Below are 24,396 nucleotides of genomic sequence, written 5' to 3' on the forward strand. Positions count from 1 at the left end.
TCCATTATGTAAAGGGTAGATGATCGAGATTGCTGGAAATTGAAGACTGTCAACCACAAGTGCTATTGAGCTGACTACACAATAATTCATAGTTACTGTAGTGTTAAATCTTGTTCTTTTAGTGCAGCCTCCTACCAAAGGTTGGTAACCATTAGTGCTATTTCAGCCACTGAGGTTCATTTTTTTTTCTCAACCTGGGAAAATATAGTGCAATGGTTTTCCCTTACCTTCCAGACTGCTGTTGCATTGTTGTACTAATGTATTCCATTCTCACGATGATATAAGTGGCTAAATAGTTGTTCCAGGCTATTTCTACTACTAGTATTTTTATTTCCAACATGGGGAGTTGCAATCTGTTAAAATAATTTGCATGAGTAAAGTTAAATAAGTAAATTAATGACCAAAAGCAGAATAATAAATAAAATTGCTGTGATTGGCAGATAGTTTTGAGAGATGGCTAGATCCAGTAGGTTTAGTCATCTCCCAAAACTCACTTGGGGCTTTGCTCTCAGGTTTGCCTAGATAAAGATGAGATGAGATGGTGTAGGGTTCCTGCCTAGGCAGGGGGTTGGACTAGAAGGCCTCCAAGGTCCCTTCCAACTCTTTTGTTATGTTATGTTATGTGAAAATCAGAGCCTGTTTGGATATTTTATCAGGTTTGATGTGTGCTGAGCATCATCTTCAGGTTCCACTTCCCCTGCTTTATGTGAGCAAGACTAAACCTTACATTGCAGGCTGGAGGTGTTCTGACAGTGCTCCTGTTGTAGATGGACAATCATTAAAATGGAAGCATTCTAAAAACTGACTCTGGATTTGCTTCCTGCTTTGCCTGAGACACTTCACTTTGTGAAAGGAAGAGCACTGTCAAAACTTAACTCTGGGGCTTGCATACCTTTTTTGATCCTTTTCTGAAGCATTTGGCAACTCTCTAGGGCAGGGGTATCTCAATGCCCAGGGGCCGGATCCGGCCTGCAGGATACTTAGATCTGGTCTGAGGGGCCACTCTGGAAACAGGGTTTTCACTGGCAGAGGGTTGCAGGAGGCCGTGGCAGCCAAAAACGGAGCTCGGGAGCCTGTTTTCGCTGGCAGAGCGCTCAGGCCACCACAGGGGCCCCGACAGGAGTAATGTCAAGCTGGCCACACCTACCCATCCCCAGGTCAAACACAACCCTGATGTGGCCCTCAATGAAATCGAGTTTGTCACCCCTGCTCTAGGGAGTTCTGACCCTCCCTAAAACCACATACTTTAAATCAGCAGTCACTAACTGGTGGTCTGTGGACCACTGATGGTCCATGAAAATTTTTTGATGGTCCACAGAAAAATTAGTTGCATTTTTTATATAGCACTAAATACTATTTATCTTTTTAAAGAATTCATTTTAGTGGTCAGGGGAATTTAAAATTTTGAATTTAGTGTTCCCTGAGGTCCGAAAGGTTGGCGACCCCTGCTTTAAGTAACACATACAATGGTTAAGATATGGCATTCTATGTTGAAAAACAGTGAAGGAATAAGGTATAGAGAAGTTTGCATAAGCACAGGCAAACCTTTCAATTTTCAAAAGGTCCAGGAGGTCAAAACCAAGCAAGCCCCAGGCTGTATTCTGAGTCTTCATTTTTCACTCTTGTTTTCCAAACTATTCGCCTATTCTGTAGCTGTTTAATATAGCAGAGGACACGAAGCAACACACATTTATAAAGCTGATGTTTCTCTTTTTTAGCATGAACCTGTGTGTTGTTTTTTTAGCATCTTTCTCCTCCTTTGTAACGATAATTAAACCCTTATAAAGTAAGCTTAAACCAATTATAGGATTGAAACGCCTTTGGCAATTTCTACATTTTTCTGGACTATTATTTATTCAACCGCAAGCGGTACAAGAAGAAAATCCTAGCTAGAGCAGGTGACCCCACATCCCCTTCAAAGGAGAGCCTCGCTTTGAAAGAGGCAAAGCTATGATTACAATCCCCTTTGGCCGGCTGAATCTCAGTTTCGGTCTTCGCTGTCCCACCCTTCATCCACGCCTCCCTTCACTTCCTGGGTTCCTCCGCCCGGCGCGACCAATAGGGCCAAGCCGAGTCGTCCGGAAGGCCGCTGATTGGTCTTCGCGCAATTCCAAAGGGGCGGCCTTAGCAAGAGGCTTTAAGCTCCACGCTGGGTTCTCCTAACGCCCTTTCTGAGCTTTCCACCTAAGAAAATTACCCGCTTTCGCGAGGGGTTTTATCCGTCTGAGTGGCACAACGCACAGTAAGTAGCAGACCCGCCGCGCGCCAATGCCCACGGACGAAGGCAAAAAAAAAAGCAAAAGCGTGGGTGGGTGGGCGCCGGCTTGTAGATGTCGGCGTCCCGTGCCCACCTTGCTTGGCCCCTTCATTGCCGACTTGGCAAAGTTTGCCGGGCATCCCGGCTGCTTCCCAGTTTCCCAGCAGGGGAGGCAGCAAGGAGGAGCCGCAGGGGATTTGCCTCTCTTCCCTACCCGGCGCGCTCCCCCCCACCCCCCGCCTTCCTTCCCACGCCCGGGCCTTTCTTGCAGCCGCCGTTTTGCAGCCGCCGGGCAGGATCGGCCATGGCTGTAGCCCTCACTTTTTCTAGAGCCTGTAGGGCTTTCCTGAGTCGTGGCTCCTGCCCCCGGCGCTGGAAGCCAGCCCTGAACCGCAGGGTGAGTAGGAGGAAGCGGCTTGGTGGAGCTTGGCCCTTTAGCTGCAGCCGCTGCTTCCCTCGCCTGGGCAATTTCAGCCTTTCTCGAGAGCTGCAAAAGTCAGGAGGGACGGACCGAACCGGCCTTTAGTCCTTCATTTTAAAGGACTTTTTTACTTTACCCTGCTATCAGCCGCAGCTCTCATCCGCCGCCGCCGCCGGCTTTAAGATCCCTAAGGCCATGAAATCCTGGTTTAGAAATCGGATAGTCTAGCCCAACACCGCGAGGGGGAAGTCTGCTGTCTTATCTAACTGAGAAACAAGGCGCCTGTCAGGGCTTTTCTTCCTTGATGGGTGATCAGTCCATTTGTTTATTCATTATATTAGTCAACTGATGTACAGGAACTGTTTTGAAAGGAGAATGCATTGACAATCTAGGCGGGGATCCTTAAAAGCAGGCATGTCATGCTAAGTAACTGCTGCTAACTAACATCTGTCTGAGAGCCAGTGTGGTATAGTGGTTAAGGTGCAGGACTGGAAGCCTCCAATACACACAGAAACTGGGCTGAGTGGCTTTCAGCCAATTACTTTCTCTGAGTCATAGACTCAGTTGGATATTTCTCCCAATTTACATTACATGGCCGATTATGGTCTATGATTTTCCGTTAGAAGTCCTTCACCTTGCTTTGGATTATTTCAAGCTGACTAGGAAAAATTACCTGTTTGTGTAGGTGCACTAAATAGAGAGTCCTTACTTAGCCGATCACTTGTTCAATTACTGTTCAAAGTTATGACAGAAAAGACACCATAAGAATTCAGGATTTAGCTATTTCAGGATCATTTAATCCATTGTCATTCTCTGACTCTGCTGTCCCTCCTGGCATTTTCTCTGAACTGGAAATAGGAATATTCTTACAAATGTTCTGTTTCCTCTATTTTCTTTTCTGCCCCTATAGCCCCCCCCCTCGCTTAATGCCTAATGCTCCTACAAATACACATAATTTTATTATAGAACTTAATAGGTACATTCTGTCTTTTCATATACATAGAGTATATTAGATTTGTGCTGAGGGAGTTCTTGAAGCAAAAAGTGCTTAGATATTTTTGCAAAACTTTGTTCAGTATCTGTTTTACAACTTTGTGATAAATGCTTATTTACATGTCTTATAATTACACTGGTGCCAGATGTCTGTGAATGCATTCCTATACATTTAATAAACAAGTATTAATGCTTATCAATACTAATGCTTACTAATATTAAGAACCAATAGTATTAATAATACTATTGGTTCTTAATATTAGTAAGCATTAGTATTGATATTTTCTATCGGTAGGAATCAGGCAGCACATAAAATTTACCTGAAATTCTTTGTACAAACTTTTTTTTTATTTGATTTTGTCACAACAGTATATATCATCAACATAAACAATAACTCATCGTGAGAGAAAAATTATATATAAGTAAAAGTATGCTTATATATAAGCATACTTTTTATAGTACTTACATACTTATATATAAGCATACTTTTATATATATATAAAAGTATTATATATATTATATATAATATTTTATATATAAGCATACTTTTATATATATAAGCATACTTTTATATATATAAGCATACTTTTAAATGGATTTTAATTTGGCCTTATATTTAATAAGTTTTTTAATTATTGTTTTATTGTGCACTTTTTACTGTTTTATTTGGCTGTGAACCGCCCTGAGTCCTTCGGGAGAAGGGCGGTATAAAAATCTAATAAATGAATGAAAAATGAATGAATGAATGCAACAACTATGTTAATTTGATATAATGAAGGGAACAATAGGACAGGAACGGTTGTTTGGTTGGTTTTCATTAGAAGAAATCCAAATACATTGGCATTTTTTTTATTCAGAAATTAGGCCTCTTACTATTTCACAGCCTCACAAGGTTGTTTCAATGAGAAAATGAGAAAGAGGAACTGCCTGGAAGAAAAGAATAATAATTTACATTTGCAGTGAATCTGTGAAAAAGAAATCCAGGTCATCTCAGAGTTCAAACCTTGATTAGGTTATGTATGAACTCTTCAGCTGCCAGAGAGAAATAGAACTGGGATCTGTGAAGACAATAAACTAGATGGCCTTCCTGCAGATTCTGTTTCCTACCTCCTCATGTTACCATTCAGCTCTGTAAGCTTTTAAAATCAACAGCTAATGACTTTCTTTGTATTGCTTTTTCCTGTCATGAGACTAGTGGCATTATTCACAGAAGGATTCCCCTTTAGTGAGTCCTCATGATTTTGCTAAAATCTGCTGAGCTGCAGGTTAGAGCTTAGGCAGAATATAGAACTATTAAAAAGGAAGAATCCCAAGTGAGACAGCCTGTTGCAAGAGTTTAAAAATTCTTTCTCTCTCTTTTTCTCATTTTTAAAAAATCCACCCTCTAGATTTCTCAATCACATTATTTTCATCAGAAAATGACATCTGCTCTGGAATCTCTTTTTGAATATGTGGACAAACATCAAGACCTTTATGTGGAGGTAGGTAGCTCTTTCCAGAACATAAAATCCATAAACTCTTCCTTTGAAACTACAAGATTTTAAAGAGTTTACACAACTGCATTGTTCTTTCCTTGAATAGTGGGTGTGGAACAATCATGACAAAGCAATTCCCAGATAATCTTAGTTGATAACATAGAAGAAGAGTTGACTCTGCTTGTTCCAAGATTTTTGTAGGCTGGGAATAAGCTTATTCTCTGAACTTTCCTTTGGAGGAAAAGCTTTCTTTCTCTCATTGGTCATTATAGTATAATAATGTGAATCCCAAGATTGATGGAGATAGAATAGTCCATTCTCAAAGTTAATGAGGCCAAAAACAAATGAAAGGACCAGAAACACTCTGCAGAATTACAAACCTGAGGGATCCTTGGTGCTCTCTGAGCTTGGTTGTTTTGCTGCAGTTTCATGATCCAACCTAAGTATAACATCAGACGGATATTACCAGGGTGAAATCCAGCAGCTTCTAATAGGTTCTGGAGAACCGTTAGTGGAAATTTTGAGCAGTTCAGAGAACCAGCAAATACTACCTCTGGCTGGGCCCACAGTGGGGTGGGAATGGAGATTTTGCAATATCCTTCCCCCCAGAAGTGGGGAGGGAATGGGGATTTTGCAGTATCCTTCCCCTGGCGTGGGGTGAAAATGGAGATTTTGCAGTGTCCTTCCCCTGCCACATTCACCAAGCCACATCACGCCCACCAGGCCACACCCACAGAACCGGTACTAAAAAAATTTGGATTTCACCACTGGATGTTACCCAGTTTGGATCATAAAACATCTGCAAGAAAACAAGCTCAGAGAGCACCAAAGAACTCTCATTTTAATACTGAGCTGCAAAAGTTGTCTTTTATTGATTACAAATATTTCTGGGTTCCCTTTTACAGTAGTTTGGTTTCATGGCAGCATCAATACTTCAAAGTATGAAGCAAAGAAATGAGAAAACGAATAGTGGATATGATAGGTTTTACACAAGTCAGAGAGTGGGGATCTAAACCCTGAGGGAATGCATTCCATAATTGGGCAAGAGCAGCACAGATGGGCCTGCCCTGGGTGCTAGGTAAATGACCATCTAGCGGGTCAGGACATCTTTAGAAGAATCACTCCTGCAAATCTTAACGGTGAGCAAGGTAACCAACCCTTGGTGTGAACCTACCTTTAAAAGATTGCTGAAATAGATGGAGGGCTGAAAAGTAGGAGGAATAGGATTTTGTAGTTATGACCGTAAAGGGACTCTATTTGGAAGGTACATTATGGAGTTGTAACTTCACCTTGATAAAAGAACAGGATCTCATTTTGGCCTGGTTGCAATTCTTTAGTCTCGTAACTAAGAGTTACAACTATTTTTTTGGACCATAAAACAACTTTTATTGCATTAGGTAGAAACAGCCCCTCTCTTACTTGGTCCAAAATCGTTTGCTAGTTTAGCTAGGGGGCTATATTGAAATATGCCATTCTTGGGCTCAAGATTACGTGAGTGTAGAAACTACTACAATTCTGCACTATTTATTTTTATTCATTTATTATAATTATTTGCCACCCATTTCGTTTCAAAGCTGTGGCTTCTGGTGGCTTACAGTGTTAAAAGCATTAAAACAATAAGATAAATAAACTAAATAAAAATTATAGTTAAAAGATGAGTGAGTGAGCAGGATGCATGGGGTGGGGAGGGGGAATTGCCTCTTAAGTTATCAGCCAACTCCAGTGTGATGCTCCCCTCACTGACGGAGTCAGGTCTTCAGGTCTGATCTCACCTCAGGGGATAAGAAGTTCCAGAAGGCAGGAGCCACAACCAGAATTCTCTGACTGACAGGGCCCTCAACATGCCTGCCTGTATTATATGTAACAGTCAGTAAGAATCCTTGCCGATGGTGGTTTGTGAACATTAGGCTTTGGTACAGTTAAAGAGAATTCTGGCTTCTATATTAATTCCAGAATATTTGCAGTTTTTCTTTATGGCTCTGTCACCACTAACGAAAATGATCTTATTCCATTTTTTCCCCTTTCACTCTTCTTCCCCATCATGTTTGCTGTTTGTGAATAGCGTTTAGCTCAGTGGGTTGCAATACAGAGTGTGTCAGCATGGCCGGAAAAGCGAGAAGAAATCAGACGGATGATGGAAGTTGCTGCAAAGGACATTGAACGGCTTGGGGGCACAACTGAACTGATAGATATTGGGAAGCAGACGGTAAGAAGAGGTGTCCTTATCAAGGAACTATTGGGAGAGCAGAAAGAGCTACTAATCATAAGTTAAAAAAATAGAAGTTTCCATCCATTTGAGCTCTGCTTGTGGCACATAATATAGCTCAGTATGAAAATCTTTTTTTGGCTTGTTGTTCTTCCAGTCTAAACAATACCCCTAGGATTTCCTGATGGTCTCCCGTCCAAGAACTACACAGGACCAAAACTGCTTAACTTAACATTGTTTGCTTATTTGTTTTGGACGTCTACTGACATTGCCTAGAGTTGTGCCATTTTTATATAGTGAATACGACTACATTCAGATGGCAGCGAGTTTTCTTTCTGCTCTTCGTGTCTCTAGATGAGAGGTGCTCAGCGGGGATAGGAGGTGGCTTTTGTATTTGGCAGTGGAAGGAGAGTTTGCATTTGTATTTGCATTTGTATTGGTGAAAACGTGGACAGAAGTCTGCATGCTGACGTTTGCAGTGCAAAAGGGGAAGAAAACTTACTTTATGTACATGCTAAAGAGAGGCCCTCCTCTAGCTTGGAACCCAGAATATACTGCTGCTTGAGGGGGCAAAAGTACTGCCCTTCCTGGTCTTGTGAATGACAGGCTATGATCTGCCCTGTCCATCTTTGTGCCGCCATCCTGTCCTCACTTGAGCCTGAGCTAAATAAGCAGTTTCTCTGGGTAGGCAGACAGGCAGGTATGCACTTGTAGGCAGTTTCTCTTTGAAACGAAGTATCTGATCTTCAGAGTCCCAGGTTCAACCTGTTCTCCTGGGTGAATCCTATCTTTCCCCTCTGAGAACAAGCCCAATCCTTGTTTCTGCCAGTGTTTGAGTCAGCATATTGGCGATGGAGCACTATTGTGCTCTCTCTTTAAGGCTTTTATGGCGCAATTGCCTGGCCCTTGCTCCTGACCAGAGTCTCCAGATTAGACTTCCCTACCCTGGATGTCCTTCAGATGGCTGGGAATTCTGGGAAGTGAAGTCTACACATGTGGAAAACGCCAGGTTGGGGAAGGTTTAATGGACTTATAAGCCTTTTTTGACCATACAAACCGCTGTTGAGAGAGAGAGAGAGAGATGAAGGAATTGATGGTTACACTGTTCCTTTCTCCCCCGCTCTCCCTTTCTCTCTTTCTCTCTCTGGCATACTATTACTAACATGAATTATTGTGTTTAAGAGACAAAAGATTAATTTTTCTCTTTCTAATCTTTTTGTCTCTTCAAGATGTAGTTTTCATAGAAATGAGACTTCCATCTATTTCCTACTGACTCTACCTTCAGAAATAATATCTGAATTCATTGATAACCAGGCTAAGCCAATACTCAGGATCCAAGACAATGATACTGTTAGCGTGTTGTGCACTTCCTTCTTGTCTTAAACAAAGGGTTATACTATACTAAAAAAAAAAAAAAGTGTTGTCAGTGACCTCTCGACGACATTGGAGTGAGAAGACCAGGCTTTTTATATTTTGTGTGGGTTAAAGGAATGAAGTCTGGGTCTCAAACGTTCAGCTTTAAAAAAAAACCACCCCAGTTTTCTCCTTAACCCATCCTTCAGGTGAGAAAAATAACATTGGAGTTTGTAGACATTTTAAAGATTGTGTGCCAAGATTGAAGTTCCTTCTTTTTCTCCTCTTGCAAACGTGAAAAGACAGCATCCTGGGGTTATGTAAAAAAAATTTGGATGGATGCATGTATACTATAAGTTACACCCCTGTGCTAAAACTTTTGCATTTTACCTTTTTACAGTAAATATTATACAGTACAAAATAATTCTATGTATATCGATTTCTCAAATAGCTCTACACTGACACCTAGTGTTTCTAAATTGCAGTTGCCTGATGGTAGTAAGATTCCTCTACCTCCAATAATTCTGGGCAAACTTGGCTCAGATCCTAGCAAAAAAACTGTTTGTGTCTATGGCCATTTGGATGTGCAGCCTGCAGCTTTAGAGGATGGCTGGGACAGCGAACCCTTTGTCTTGATAGAAAGAGAAGGTAAGACTTGTCTATACCTGACATGTGCTTCTATATGTCAAATCTTGAGAATAAATTTTGAAGCTGCTCTCATGTTGCTGCTTTCAAGTTGATTTTTTTGAATTGAGTTCTCTGTTTACTCTTTGCACTTAACCTGCAACCATGCCCAAATTAGTTGCGACAGAAAATACAGACATAAACCAGAGACAAAACTATCTTAATTGTGTTTATTCAAATAATTTATTTCTTTATTTTAATTTATTTTATTTATTTTAATTTTGTCATAACAATATACACAAGCATAACACAAAAGATTGTATAATATATAAACATATATATGAGGAGAAACAAGGAAGTATAAGCATATACATACATATATATATATATATATATATATATATATATATATATATATATATATATATATACACACACACACACACACACACACACACACACACACACACACACGGAAAGAAACAATAGGACAGGAATGGTAGGCACGTTTGTGCTCTTATGCACGCCCCTTAGAGTCCTCTTAGGAATGGGGTGAAGTCAACAGTGGATAGATTTTGGTTAAAGCTTTTGGGGTTATGAGAAGAGACCACAGAGTCAGGTAATGCGTTCCAAGCACAGATAATTCTGTTACAGAAATCGGGTTTTCTGCAGTCCAAACTGGAGCGGTTGACATTAAGTTTAAGTCTGTTGGTAGGTCTTGTGTTATTGTAGTTGAAACTGAAGTAGTGATTAGTAGGAAGGACATTACAACGGATGATTCTATGAGCTAAACCCGGGTCTTGTCGAAAGCGATGGAGTTCCAAGTTTTCTAAACCCAGGATTTCAAGTCTGGTAGAATAAGGTATTTTGTTGGTTATGGAGGAGTGGAGAACTCTTCTCATAAAATACCTTTGGACATGCTCAACTGTATTGATGTCAGAAATATGGTATGGATTCCAGACAGGCGAGCTGTAACCAAGAATTGGCCTAGCAAATGTTTTATATGCTCTGGTCAGTAGTGTGGTGTTTTTAGAAAACAATCTACGTAGAATTAGGTTAGCAACTCTTAGAGCCTTTTTTGCTATGTAGTTGCAGTGAGCTTTGGCACTTAGATCATTAGATATAAAAACTCCAAGGTCTTTGACAGGGTGGGGGTCATCTGTAAGGTAATGTCCATCAAGCATGTACTTAGTGATTGGGTTCTTTTTCCCCCAATATGTATTCCAATTATTTCTATAGCCACCAATCTTTAAAGCAATAATTCCTGTCTCTCTGAAAATTGGACACAATGTGCACAATAGCTGCTTTTATTAAGATTATGCAAATGCTGCTGAAGTACAGTGTCCAAACTGTTTTATCATTACCTGTGCTGGCTGGAGTCATTGCACTGGGAGATCTGGAAGGCCATTCCAAGCCCTAATTTTAAAGGTTAATTATCAAGCCCTAATCTTAGAAGTTAAGTATCTCTTTAGCACGCTTTGACTTCTTTCCAAACAAGCTTCGATAAGTTTGCTTTGTGGGCTGGCTTACGTAGGCTTGTAATAAATGTTGAGTATAGGCAACCAAAAGGATTTTAGAGCAGTTCTATACAAGTGGATTAATTCTTCTACGTGTGTTCAACTAGGGGTAAAAAAAGGAAAATTCACACTGCAGAAAATGCAAAAATAATTCTAGTCCAATAAGCTGTACCTTTTAATTGGAGCTATAGGGGTTTTTTTGTACGATGCTCAAGGGTTTCCAGTCTTTATATTCATATCTAGATTTTGGAAAGCGTGTAAGGGGCTCTGTAGCTCCATAGTGGCGAAATTGAAGCTTTCTCATTCATAAAACAGCTGTAGATTCATATGGGTATGAATCGCTGTGAAACATAGGGTGGACAAGGGAGGTCATACTGGTGGCTAGCCCTCATATTAGGTTTCCTGCTGATACTCTGCTACAGTTGGGAAAGTCTGCCATATGTCATAACTTAGCAGCCAATTCAACCCGCTCTGGTGGAAATTTGCTGATTAAGAATAATGGAAGTTGAAGTTGACAAGAAGTGAAAACTACCTGCAATGTTTTGTTTTCTTTCTCCTTTCTCTTGAGATGTGGATGAAAAAATTCTTGCATCCAGTAGGATTAATTAAAAAAAAACATTGCAGTTGGTAATGGAAAAGTTAGGCATAATCAAGATTTTGAAAGAAACATGTTTTCCCTTTGTGCTATCCACTTTCCATTCCCAGCTGTCTTGTTTTGGTAACTCGATCCATGTACTTTTGCTAAGAGAGTTAAGTTCTATTGCTGTGGCTGAAATGACCTGCCCGCTTGTCAGCCCTTTGAGGAAGGCCAAGTCAGCAAATGGACTCTGCAAGGGCTACTGACGTTCTACTTTATTGTTGCTGAGAAGAAAACCAGAATCTTGAAAGTCTGACAAAGGTTGGGTGTCCCTGCTCTTATGATAAAGAGAAAATATTTTAAAAAATAAAATTAACTGAAGCGGCTTGTAGGGGCCCAAACTCTCTAGCATAGTGGTGATTTAACATATTGGGTCAAAAAAGAAAAATTAGGGATGGAATAGAGGATTCTGAGGAAGGTCATGTTAAGGTAGCTGGCATCTTGATCATGTTGTAGGGTAATACTTCTGTTTTCTACTCCATGCCCAGAGGTGGTATTCAGCAGATTCTGACCAGTTCTGGAGAACCGGTAGCGGAAATTTTGAGTAGTTCGGAGAACCGGTAAATACCACCTATGACTGGCCTCGCCCCCATCTATTCTCTGCCTTCCGAGTCCCAGCTGATTTGGAGGAAATGGGGATTTTGCAATAACTTTCCCCTGGAGTGGGATGGGAATGCAGATTTTACAGTATCCTTGCTATGCCATGCCCATCAAGCCACGCCCGCAGAACTGGTAGTAAAAATTTTTGAATCCCACTATTGTCCATTCCCTTAACTATTTTTTCCTGAGCTTGGCACTTTTAGCAGTGGAGAAATATTGTATGTACCTTGGCTTTCTTCATTGTTATCCAAGCTTATCAATTAACAGAGCAATTTAATTCAGCTCTATTTGTTCTAGTAATAGATAAGTTTATGATTTCAGGTCAAATGCTGATGACTTAGCATATGTTTATCTTTGCAAGCAAGCATTATGCTAAATAGAAACCTTGCCAACTAATACACTTTTTTTCCCTTGAGCAGTGAAATGTTACACGTTTGCTTGTCATTAAATTCAAATTAGGGTTTAAAAACTTACGAAAGTGGATTGTGGAACCCTTTGTCTAAAAAATCCTCTCCTTGCAATTCAGTTTAGATTCATGGTTGCTAAGATGCTCAGTAATCTTTCTCTGCTATAATATATTGCCTGTCTTTTCAACTGTTCAAAGGACTTAGCTCAGGGTTAAGAATCTTTTTCAATAATTGATTTTTTTGTTGCAAATAGTCATGGGGAGGCATTGAAGTGAACTTTAAGCTGAACAACGTTTGTGCACCAACAGTTTTTTTGATCTTCAAGATGCTGAATGTGTACATAGCAGAGGCATTTTGCTTTAAAAGGCATATGAAGGTTTTTAGCAATCTCTTTTCCAATTTACTCCCTTAAAAATTAGGACTAGTGAAGAATGAAAATCCTGGTTTCTTTCTGTGTATGATGAAATCCTTGCATTAGTCCCTTCTGTTGCAGCTTTCCCTTCCCTAAATGTTAAGGGCAATTCTCAGCCTCCAAAAGACTGTGTCCTTGGCTTAAAAGTAGGATATTGTGGCCAAGGTTTTCTGTTTGCAACCAAGGTCTCACTGAGCACATTAATATGCATCTACAGCCATTTGATACCCGAGGACAAGATGGTCTAGTAGCTAAAGCTAAGGCAGAGCTGGGAGATGTGCAGACAGTGCCAGAATAACCTAAGCCTTGCAGACTGTAGCTTCCCACGGCAGTAGAGTAACTCTGTTTAATTGTAGCTTGCTTTAATGTGTTGCCTCTTTAGGGAAGCTATATGGCCGAGGATCAACAGATGACAAAGGTCCAGTGCTAGCTTGGCTGAATGCTCTGGAGGCTTACCAGAAAACCAAACAGGTAAGTTCACTAGGAGTCCTGTGAACAATGGTAAAAGCATAAACTCCACATTTGTACTAAATCACAGCAGCCATCAAGAAAGATAACAATATAAAATATCTGAAATGGTTTTGTAACCAGACTATAGGGAGGTCTGCGTGGCTGGACAACTTCCCAGTGACAAGCTTTCTGTGTTGTGGCGAATTTATTTATTTACTGAAATTCTCTCTCTCCTTTGGAAGCCTGAAGCATGACAACTGCCCAACTTGGATCTTGTTTGCTTCATTTCCAGTGAAGGAAAAGAGCAGTTTTCAGTGACTCCTAGCATTTTTCAAACCCCAAACCAATGAAAGGGGCCGTTCAAAAGGGGTTCCATCTTTTGGATTACAGGGCAAAAGATGAAAAAGGAGTCAACTGAAAAAGAAGGAAAATCAAGGTTTTTAGTTAAGATATGACAAGTTAGTACAAGTAAGTTAGTTAAGAGGTCTATGGAGATTCTCAGCCAGCCAGGTCATGGTTGTCCCAAAGGTGCTTCTTCAAGAGGCAACTGGACTTTCTGGTTTTTCTGAGCTTGTTTAGAGCTGAAGGATCTTCTTGGATGAGAAGTGAAATTTCTTCAAAGAAAAACCAGAAAGTCCAGTTGCCTTTTGAAAAAGCAGCTTTGGGACTTTAGTTAAGATATGACAAGATATAGGGAGCACCCATAAGAGCCTTGCTTGAATCTGCTCTGGCTGAAACTGCTCTCTCATCAACCTACAGTGTAATTGAAGGGCTGCAGTTAGTGAGTCCAGGAATTTTGAAAACTATTGTCTTGTCCCAAGTCGTGCTGATTATTTTGCCTTCCAGTTGCAGTCCCCATGGGATCAGATGAACAACTGTTTTGGGCTCTGCAGAAACATTTCAGCCACCAGACTTCTTTTTCTCCACAGTCCTACAGAAAAAAAGCAGGCAGACACTACATGTTGGAGCTTTGGAAACGTGTTGCTGGATGAAATTGTTCTTTTTTCCATCATTGCTCAGATCACTGTTAAACTGAATTAGAGACATACATTACTGCATTCAGTGAAAACGATTAGTATTGAAGGAAACTTGCTTCTGACAGAAATATGCAAAGGCTGATTTAGTTCCAGGTCAAAGTATAGCCAAAAAAAAAAAAGCAATAATCTCCCCTTAAACTTTTCCTGGATCTTATTTTGCATTGCAATTCTCTCTCCTCTCCCCTGTTTAGAAAACATTTCATACAAAGTGCCAGTAGCATGGCTGGAAAGTTTTATTTGGCCCTGAAGCAGAGTTCTCCAACATGGAGTTTTCCCAAGATTTTTGGAAGTATTTGATTGGCTTTAACTCGATTGGCTTCTTTTTCAGTATTGTGGTTCTGTCTTCTAGGAAATCCCAGTCAATGTCAAGTTTTGCTTAGAAGGTATGGAGGAATCTGGTTCTGAAGGCCTTGATGACTTGATTGTTGCACAAAAAGATACTTTCTTCAAAGACGTAGACTACGTGTGTATCTCTGATAACTACTGGCTGGGCAAGAAGAAGCCCTGCATCACCTATGGCCTCAGGGGCATCTGCTATTACTTCATTGAGGTAAAGGACTAAGAATAAAACAGCTGATTAAGATGACAACCATCATTAGGCTGCCCTTTGCTGAAGACACCCCATTAGTGTGCATATAGGACTGTAGCCTCGCTCAACCGTTGTGTGTTCAAAGTTTCAACAACTATTTTGGCACAGTGATTGTCCCTTTGAAAAGGAGGATGCAACCGAACGAAATCTCATATCTCCTCATGGCTTCACAATGTTATTTATACTGTATCATCGGTGTATGTTTATATTACTTCCCACAGGTCTTTGGAACTTAAAACATTATGCAAAGTTCCTGGAAAGTTCTTATATCAGAGGTGGGAAGCATTTTTAGTGTGTTATGGGCCATTTCTCTTCGGTCGCATGTCTACTCTGATGGGCAGATCAGAGTCAAAAATGAATAGGTCCTCTCCCCTCTTCTCTTACTCCCTACCCATTGGGCTGTTTTGAAAGACCAAATAGCTTTTGTCAGAGGAAAATGGCTATGGAGGGCCCTGAAATTAAGTTGCAGGTCATATGAAAGTTGACTAAGGCTTCTTTGATTCTAGGGATGTAGGTTGTCCACTCCTGTTTTAGGTACAGTTAAATTCAATGTCCAGATGCTTGTCGTATTGAAGACCCCAGTTCAAACTACCACCTTGGGCTTTGTTTTCATGACATTCTTGTTATTTCTTAATTATATGGCCAAAGAATTACTCTCTTGCTCTTTTTCTCTCTCTCACACACACACACATAGTAGAAATGCTTTTAGATGTTTGATTCTTTCCTTTAGCCCTAGCAGCTTTGCAGATAGGTATATTTGACTTTTTTAAAAAAAAAAATGTTCTCGGCCTATAGAAGATACTGAAAATGGAGTTTTCTGAAGCAGCAATTCCATAATTCAGTTTGCAAGTCTCTTCCCTAAAACTTGCAGAAAAAAAATTCTTGCTACAGCAGCTTGACTTAACCTTAAAAATGTAGTCTAAGTAGTGCCTGTCAATAAGACTCTGAATGGGCTTTGCTTTTGCTTTTATCTTTTCTTATAAGGTGGAATGCAGTGACAAAGACCTTCATTCTGGTGTATATGGCGGTTCGGTCCACGAAGCAATGACAGATCTTATTGCTTTAATGGGTAAGGACTATTTTAAGGGAGCATTGTAGATAAAAAGAACCAGAACCTTTGAAAACCAGTCCTCTTCCAGTTGATCTGCCTTCTGATACGTGGGAATACACCTCCCTTAGTTTTATTTTATTTATTTTTATTTATTTTATTTGCATTTATATCCCGCCCTTCTCCAAAGACTCAGGGCGGCTTACACTATGTCAGGCAATAGTCTTCATCCATTTTGTATACTATATACAAAGTCAACTTGTTGCCCCCCAACAATCTGGGTCCTCATTTTACCTACCTTATAAAGGATGGAAGGCTGAGTCAACCTTGGGCCTGGTGGGACTTGAACCTGCAATATTGCAAGCAGTTGCTGTTAATAACAGGCTGCATTAGCCTGTTGAGCCACCAGAGTTTGTAGCCTCCCTCATATTAACTATTGCAGGAGTTAGTAATGTGGTCATGCTTTAAGGGAAAAAGAAAAAAAGAAATATCCCTGACCCTCCCTAAAAGCTTTTGATAATGCCGGGTTAACAATTGATGGACTAACCAGAATCTTAACAAGAGGGTAAAGATCTCCTCCAAGGACAAAGATAACTGCAGTATTGTTGGACCTAGGAAGCACAGATTTATTAACAGGCTATTGAATGTCGTTTCAACTTATGAGGTGGTTGAAGGTAAAATTTGAATTCTAGCAGCTTTTCCCAACCAAGGTGTCTTCCAAATTTGAGTCTCATATCCCAGAATTCCCCCCCGTTTTTTATGCCCATTGCCAGATATTTTAAGAATTAAAGTTCCCATTTTAGAGGATGCCCAGATTTTTTTTGTGGTGGTGGGGGGGGCCCTTGAATAGAATAATAATGACGCAGTTATTATGCATCTTGGCTTTACTGAGCCTGGTATATCATCCCCACCCCCACCCATTTGCTTGTTTCTTTATTGTTTGATGAGCAAGAGACTGAGACTGGCTCTGGTGAGAGCAGATCAGAGCTGCAGTGGTTTGCCTCAAACTGTCAGATTCTGTTTCATCGCGTGCAGCGTGATTCCTTTGGATTGACTTGCTTCCCATCAAAGGCATGTCAGCTCATCATCAACGTGTACGCTAAAAGCCACGCAAACAACCTCCTGCTCCTACTTTACCACTTTGCTCTTCTGAGAATATGCTATTAGTACATGACACAAGGGCTGGATTATAGAGACATTTTGGCTTCGGTTGTTACCCCAGTGGTCATCTTTTCCATCTTCTGGACTGGCACTAAATTGGCCTGGAAGAGGTTCTGACACTTAGAATTGATTGATGTTTTGTCAGATATTTCTTGCCTTCAAATAATGAAAGCAGAAAGGAATTGGGTTTGAGGAGGGATGTATGTGTGTGTGTTTTGGTATGTTTTAAAGGTTTTTAAACCAGACAGACCAAGGAAATTTCTGCTATCTGTCCAGAAAAGAACCTTTGATCTTCCCCCACAGCAATAAACCCAGGCTTCCTAGAAATTAATAACTGGAAATATCTGGCTGGGTGACAGCAATTTAAGCCTTGAAAGAATTGATTGAGCAGAGAGAAATTTGTGAGACGGCAGTTACAGCAAACGTCTTGTGGCTTCTTCTGCCTCTGGACACAATTGACTGTGATCTAAAATTGGGGAAAAAGAAGGAGAATTATAGTTCCCCTTTCTGTTTAATTAAGATTATGACTTCAGAGGGTCTGCTAGGTGGAGCTTAGAGCTAAGGGTGCACCCTGGGACCTAAACTGCATGTTCTTTGGCTTATAGAAGAAGGGTCTTCGCTGGGTCCAGGCTGAGCCTGAAATCCTTAAATCCTTTCCCTTCTTGAATTGGCTATAAGACAGATTGCTCAGCAGGCAGGGCTGTTAGCTGAAGAACAGCACTGCTCTGTAGCTCTGCATGCGTTGTAGTGTGTTTGTGTCTAAGGTCTAAAAAAAATAAATTCTAAATCCTATCTAAAAAGTCAGAATGTTGGCTATGTTTGCTTTTATCAGCAGCTTTTGTGTAGATGCCAGTCTGCCTGTGGTGCAGCTCTCCTTATTTGCCATTCTCCCTGCAGCTGCCATTTCAGTATGATAGGCAGGAATGCAGCAGGGAAGCCAGAAGCTGTGGATATGAGCAACTTATGACTAGGAACAAGCTTCTAGGGCTGCCTTTGATAGCATATGGCTCTTTCTTTACAGGCTCCTTAGTGGATAAGAAAGGAAAAATCCTCATCCCTGGCATTTATGAGACCGTGGCATCTCTCACAAATGAGGAGCAGCGACTTTATGACAAAATTGACTTTGATTTAAAAGAATACGCAAAAGATGTTGGAGCCACAAAACTGCTCCATGACACAAAGGTGAGGTGGATCTTCTTACCAGTTTTGTAAGCAAGAAAAGCAGATTTTTATGATGTGTCACTTCTATTAGCCTAACACTTCATAATTAAGAATACTCTGGTTAGGGTTTTTAAAAGGTAACAAGATGTCTAAACCAGGCTTATCCAACCTGGTAGTCTTCAATTGTGTTGGAATGCATCTTCCATATATTATCAGCCAATTCTGGAAAATTTAGGTTGTGCATCCAAAAGGCATCTGGTTAGAGCAGGGGTCTCCAACCTTAAGCCTGGTGGACTTCAACTCCCAGAATTCCCCAGCCAGCAAAGCTGGAAGTTGAAGTCCTCCAGGCTTAAAGTTGCCAAGGTTGGAGACCCCTGGGTTAGAGGAAACTATTCTGTTCTGTGGACAGTGGAAATGGTACTACTGTGCTCTCCATTTCCTTCCCCCCACAAACACCCAGATTTGTGGAAATGGCTGCTATATATTGAGCCCTACGTCATCATCATCATTTTGAACATTAATCAGCATGCTTGTCATTTGGTGGGCTAAGGTGACTTTCAACTCTGAGGTATGCTTCTGCAGACATATGCATAACATTGTATAATTATTCTGAAATTTCTTCACTTGCATACACAGACTATTGTAATCCATCTTTTAAACATTTGACTCCGCTTTTGATTGGGGAAGGATATGCATTTGGAAGGCCTTTCTAAATAATTTCTAGTAAGGATGCTTTCTCTTTCTGATCTGAACCCAAAAAAGAGGTTTTGGCACAAGTGCGGGCATTCACATTGCACTCTCTGCATCCTTAAAGAGGAGGTATCCATATTTTCCTGGATTTTTCGGACCACAGGTAGCCCTCGACTTAAAACTATAGCTCGGGTCAGAATTTACATTGCTAAGCAAGGCAATTGTTAAGTGAGTCATGGCCTGTTTTACAACTTCTTTGCCATGGTTTTTAAGTGAATCATGCAGTCATTAAGCAAATCCAGCTTTCCCCCATTGACTTTGCTTATTGGAAAGGATGATTACATTACCCTGGGGTGCTGCAACTCTCATAAATACTTGCTAGTTGCCAATTGTCTGAATGTTGATCGTGTGTCTGTGGAGATACTGTGACAGTCATAAGTGTGAGCGCTGGTTGTACGTCACATTTTTCAGAGCTGCAGTCTGTAAACGAGTGGTTGTAAGTTGAGTACTAGTAGTTGCCCAGTCTCAAGAAAATATGCGTTTGCGTTAAAGAGGTACCAAGAAGTTAAGATAGCATTCTGTTGACAACTTAATTCCACCATGATGTTTCCTAGAATGGCACAGCTACCCTGAGAATCAGGAAAAGATGTAGTTTCTTGAAAGACCCATTGTCAGATGTGGCATGTGCATTTAATTAGTGAAATATAATAAACAGCACATCATCTATGATAATTTCCAGTAAGAAACTCTATGTACCTAGTGATTAAAATACACAGAAGAATTAGAGGAAGGAAAAATACGATTCATGTACATAATCATGTATTAATATAAAATCAGTCCAACCCTTAAACTTATTACTAAATCTGGACCATAAAAACACACATTGTTCAGTATTGATCTAAAAAACAGAAGGTAAACTTTTACTAGATTAATATTAGGCCATTGGGGGAATACCAATATCCCAGTTCTATCATTATCTAAGGTAGCCGCATGTTCATGATTTATAGTTTTGCCTTGAATCATTCTGCTATATTCATGCCTGACTTCATCTCTTCTTTTTAATATTTTTTATAGGAAATGATTTTGATGCACAGATGGCGGTACCCATCCTTATCCCTTCATGGCATAGAAGGGGCTTTCTCTGGATCTGGTTGTAAAACTGTGATACCACGAAAAGTGATTGGCAAATTTTCAATCCGACTAGTGCCAGACATGACTCCTGAAGTTGTGACTAAGCTGGTATGTGTCAAAGGAAAGTAGGAAGCTCAAGTCACAATTTACATTGTGTGTTAACTACAACAACAGAAGCCCAGGATTAGGGCTGTGCCCTTCATTAGGGAGGCAGGCTCTGTTTTGGGCTTTTTCCAATATCAGTTGCGGTTCTGCAAATACTTTTTGGATGAATGCTACGTAGCATTCATGATTTGTAAAGTTATCTCAAGCACTAATCCAAAGGTTACATGTGAGAGAAATAGGTAGAATTGAAAAAGGTCCCATCTCAGCTTGTGATACAAAAATCCAGACTTGGACATTTCCTGCCCCCATAAACAGTTTTTGATTTTTAAATCTCCCCCCCTCTTCCCATTACTGCCTTGGCCTACAAACTGTTGTGAATCCTCAGTAAGTTTCAGTACCATTTAGAATGTTTCCTGATATATGCTATAGTGTAAGACAAGTAAAATATGAATGTAATGCAAACTTTGCCCATATGCAAAATAGGGTTGAAGTACATAATTGTACACGAAACAGCTTATTTATCCAAATGTAGGGAATTGATGTGACTTAAACAGAGTGTCTGTATAATTAACCGATATTTTTGTTCAGCTGTTGTAAATAACCAGCTTTTAATCATTACTGAAGGTTGAAGATTACTTATCCAAAAAATTTGCTGAATTGCACAGCCCCAACAAATTCAGTGTAAAGCTGGGCCATGGTGGAAAGCCTTGGGTGTCAGATTTCAATCATCCCCACTATATGGCTGGCAGAAGAGCCATGAAAACAGGTCAGTACATCTTTCATTCTTTCTTTCAATAGTTTAATCAAAATACGTTCTAAAATACCTTTTGTGTGTGACCTGTATCAAGATAAAAGGACGGGTGTCAAACTTGATCATGTCACATGGCGTATTGCGATGTTTTTTTGCCTTTGTGGGCGTGACAAATCCGGGCCACGGGCTGCCAGGGGAACACCCCTGCTTTAGAATGACTCCCTAAATATCAGGATGTACAAATTCTGATAGTCTTAAGAGCACAACTGAACTTAATTTTGGGTTGTGAGAGTGAAAGTCCAACGCAACTGGAAGCTACCAAGGATGATAGAGTTGGTAAAGAAAATGAGGATGGATGTGAATCTTCTCCTTTATTTTTCCTAGTCTTTGGTGTGGAGCCAGACCTGACTCGAGAAGGAGGGAGCATTCCTGTCACACTGACCTTTCAAGAAGCAACAGGGAAGAATGTGATGCTGCTTCCTGTTGGGTCTGCTGATGATGGAGCCCATTCTCAGAATGAGAAACTTAACAGGTGAAGCATATGTATTGTTTATCATTACGCAAAGTTGGAGCTCTAGTGCTATGAGCCAGATTTAGCTCATAGGCTGGAGATTTTCCACTTGTATTCTAGATTTTGCTGGGATTGCTCGGGTTTTGGTTTTGGGGGTTTTTTGGCCTACATTTAATATTAGGTGTTTCTTTTCTAGGTACAACTATATTCAGGGAGTGAAGCTACTGGGTGCTTACCTTTATGAAGTTGCCAAGTTGAAGAACTGAATCTGAATCTTTTTTTCCTTTTTTTTTTTTTTTTGCAAATTGTGCTTTGGGATCTGAAAGATTACGGCAATCTTGAAAAGTTGCACTATTTTGTTCCCTTTTCTGGTAGAATATTTTGACACTCAGTTTAATAGAGCACTTTATACAAACATGATAGTTGCTGATTTTCTTCCTTTTCCAAAAAAAAATCATGTGCTCTATTCAAGGCATTATTCCAACACAGCAACTCTCCAATTTACTTGCCTTCCCTTCCAAACAAAGAAGGATGAGTGGAATCTGTGGAAAACTTCTAATGGTTGTGTAATCTAAGCTAAGAAAGCAGCAGCAAATGATCACATAATGCCTCACATTGACTTGCCCCCAAAACAGAATCTGAGCCCAGTTCTTTGATCTTAGTGGAAGACAATAACAGCTTATACTTGAACTTACAAAAACAACAAGCCCATCTAGAAGGATCCAAAAGGAATGAAAATATAGCCATGGGTGGTGAAAGAGCAAAAGAGAGCCTCCTTTCTCCCTGTGGGACTTGTAGTTGCTTATTTGCAGATTTTTCCAATCTGCAGACATCTCATGATAATAACACATTGGTATTTTTCTACAGCATTCTTTGTACTCCATGTGGAAAAGCTGCTAAATAAATTCAACTTTGATCTATCAATTCCCGTGTCATTTATTGCTAGACATCGAAAGTTTGAAGCTATCAATGGCTTACAGCTTTAAGAAAGCAGGATGAAAGAGTCACAAATTCCAGAAGAAATCAAGACTCCAAGACATCATGTAGTTGGTTTATTGCGGCAGCTACAGACTAGAACAGTCTTCTCAACCTTGGTAAATTCAAGATGTGTGGACAAACCCCCAGAATCCTCCAGCCAGCAAGACTAACAGGGGGACACTGGGAATTGAAGTCCACACATCTTCATTGGGATACAGTATGCCTCAGAATTACTAGGCTGCCCTCTCCTTTTTGATATGGTTGAAAAGTGATAGTGTTTCTTTTCGGCTCCCCCTACAATTAATCGCAGTTGTCTCATAAGTCATAATTTGAAGTTGTCTTAATTAAATTCCATGATGGAAGATCATTTGTCCAGAATTAGAATAGAATAACAGTTGCAAGGGACTTTGGAGGTCTTCTAGTCCAACCACCTTTAAATTTAAACCACCTTATACAGGCAGCATTCACGTGTGCTAAGCCATGGGTTATTGAACAATCCATAAAATTCTGGTTAGCACAGAGCCATAAAAACCAGTTTCAAAACTATAGTGACCTTATTTATCCAACATATTGAACAGAAACCAAGGACAACCTATTTTGATGCAATTTATAAAGCCAGCTTTAATCATTCTACTTTAAACATAGAAAATAACGCATGATATAACTTTTTCCCACAGGGATTTTAAGTCTTATTCTTCAGTGTAAAATCAAATTATGGTCATAGACCAGCATAAGGAAAGTGAGGTACAGTGATTTAAAAATGCATGAAAGTTACATTAAGAGTAAAAGTAAACATCTAACTAATTTTGAAAAAACTAGAAGATATAAAAGGTATATGAATAAAAACTATGTATAAAACTAATATAAAATAAGGTGTAGGAACATTAGATTTGTGTAGGGAAGCTAAAAGATTAATATGTGGAAGATCTATCATGTTCCAGAGAACTAATATATTGAATAGGTCAATGATGGTGAACATTTTGGGCTCAGGATGGAAAATGACTAACTTTGACTGCTGGTGTGTCACCACGCCTCCTGGAATAAACAGAAGACAATTCTTTATATATTCAACTTAAAAAAAAAAAATCCAGTTCAATTGTGTGGTGTTATGTATTACATAAAGTACGGGTGTCAAACTCATGTCACGTGATGACATCATGTTGCCATTATGTGACATATCACGACATTTTTCGCATTTGTGGAGCTGGGAGTGCACGTGGCCTGCGTGTGATGCATCTGGCCCATGGGCCGCCTGTATGACACCTGACATAAAGAAATGTCAAATAATTACAAAAATGAAATAAGAGCAGTGGTGGTATTCAAGTAATTTAACAACCGGTTCTCTGCCCTAATGATTTCTTCCAACAACCAGTTTGCCAAACTGCTCAGAAAGTTAACAACCGGTTCTCCCGAAGTGGTGCGAACTGGCTGAATCCCACCACTGAATAAGAGTAAAAGAAACTCATTTTTGGAGGCTCTAGAGGCTAAATAAGAACATGGCCCTCTCACACAACTTCTGGAGGTTGTGCACACATCTTTCTCGTGCAGCCTCTGCAGCCTTCAAAATCACACTAGAATGGGGCGTGCTTTTAAGAATAATTGTTGGTGTTGATGAATGCTGATGTGTTGCCCAAAACGTCATGGCATGTCACCTTTGACTTGTATCATAGGTCATTAAACTAGGTGCTCATTCAATCTACAGTATGTTATAGCAGGATTAGTTTCTGAAAGTAGCAGGGAGGTTTTGAATTGTTCTGCACATCCTGAGTATTTATGTTCAGTAATAATTATGAGTAAAGGTGAGATGAGGGTAGTATGACTGTTTCTGTAGTACAGACACTAGAGTACAGACACTAGAGAAGCATATGCTGTGTTGTATCTG

General features: G+C 40.1%; 1 protein-coding gene across 2 annotated transcripts; it reads left to right on the forward strand.

Annotated features, from left to right (window-relative positions):
* Window positions 1-2,103: 2,103 nt before the first annotated feature.
* CNDP2 (carnosine dipeptidase 2) lies at window positions 2,104-22,460 on the forward strand. 2 transcript variants are annotated; one of them, XM_058177474.1, is made up of 12 exons: window positions 2,104-2,242; window positions 5,060-5,152; window positions 7,209-7,352; window positions 9,191-9,353; window positions 13,285-13,373; window positions 14,739-14,939; window positions 15,963-16,047; window positions 18,209-18,369; window positions 20,113-20,277; window positions 20,899-21,040; window positions 21,410-21,557; window positions 21,733-22,460. In XM_058177474.1, the coding sequence occupies exons 2-12, from the start codon at window positions 5,090-5,092 to the stop codon at window positions 21,800-21,802; spliced, it is 1,431 nt and encodes a 476-aa protein (XP_058033457.1). In that variant the 5' UTR covers window positions 2,104-2,242; window positions 5,060-5,089; the 3' UTR covers window positions 21,803-22,460. The 2 variants fall into 2 exon arrangements, with proteins under 2 accessions (XP_058033457.1, XP_058033456.1); XM_058177473.1 differs by lacking the exon at window positions 2,104-2,242 and adding an exon at window positions 2,537-2,654.
* The last annotated feature ends 1,936 nt before the right edge of the window (window positions 22,461-24,396 follow it).

The sequence above is a fragment of the Ahaetulla prasina genome, chromosome 3 (genome assembly GCF_028640845.1).
Source record: "Ahaetulla prasina isolate Xishuangbanna chromosome 3, ASM2864084v1, whole genome shotgun sequence".
Classification (NCBI taxonomy): Eukaryota; Metazoa; Chordata; class Lepidosauria; order Squamata; family Colubridae; genus Ahaetulla; species Ahaetulla prasina.

What these genes read in the sequence shown, in the direction of transcription:
- CNDP2 (XM_058177473.1), top strand. Translation starts at nt 2,562, where the DNA reads ATGGCTGTAGCCCTCACTTTTTCTAGAGCCTGTAGGGCTTTCCTGAGT. An exon ending in TCTGCTATTACTTCATTGAG is followed by an intron (nt 14,940 to 15,962) that starts GTAAAGGACTAA and finishes TTTTCTTATAAG; the next exon opens with GTGGAATGCAGTGACAAAGA. An exon ending in AACTGCTCCATGACACAAAG is followed by an intron (nt 18,370 to 20,112) that starts GTGAGGTGGATC and finishes TATTTTTTATAG; the next exon opens with GAAATGATTTTGATGCACAG.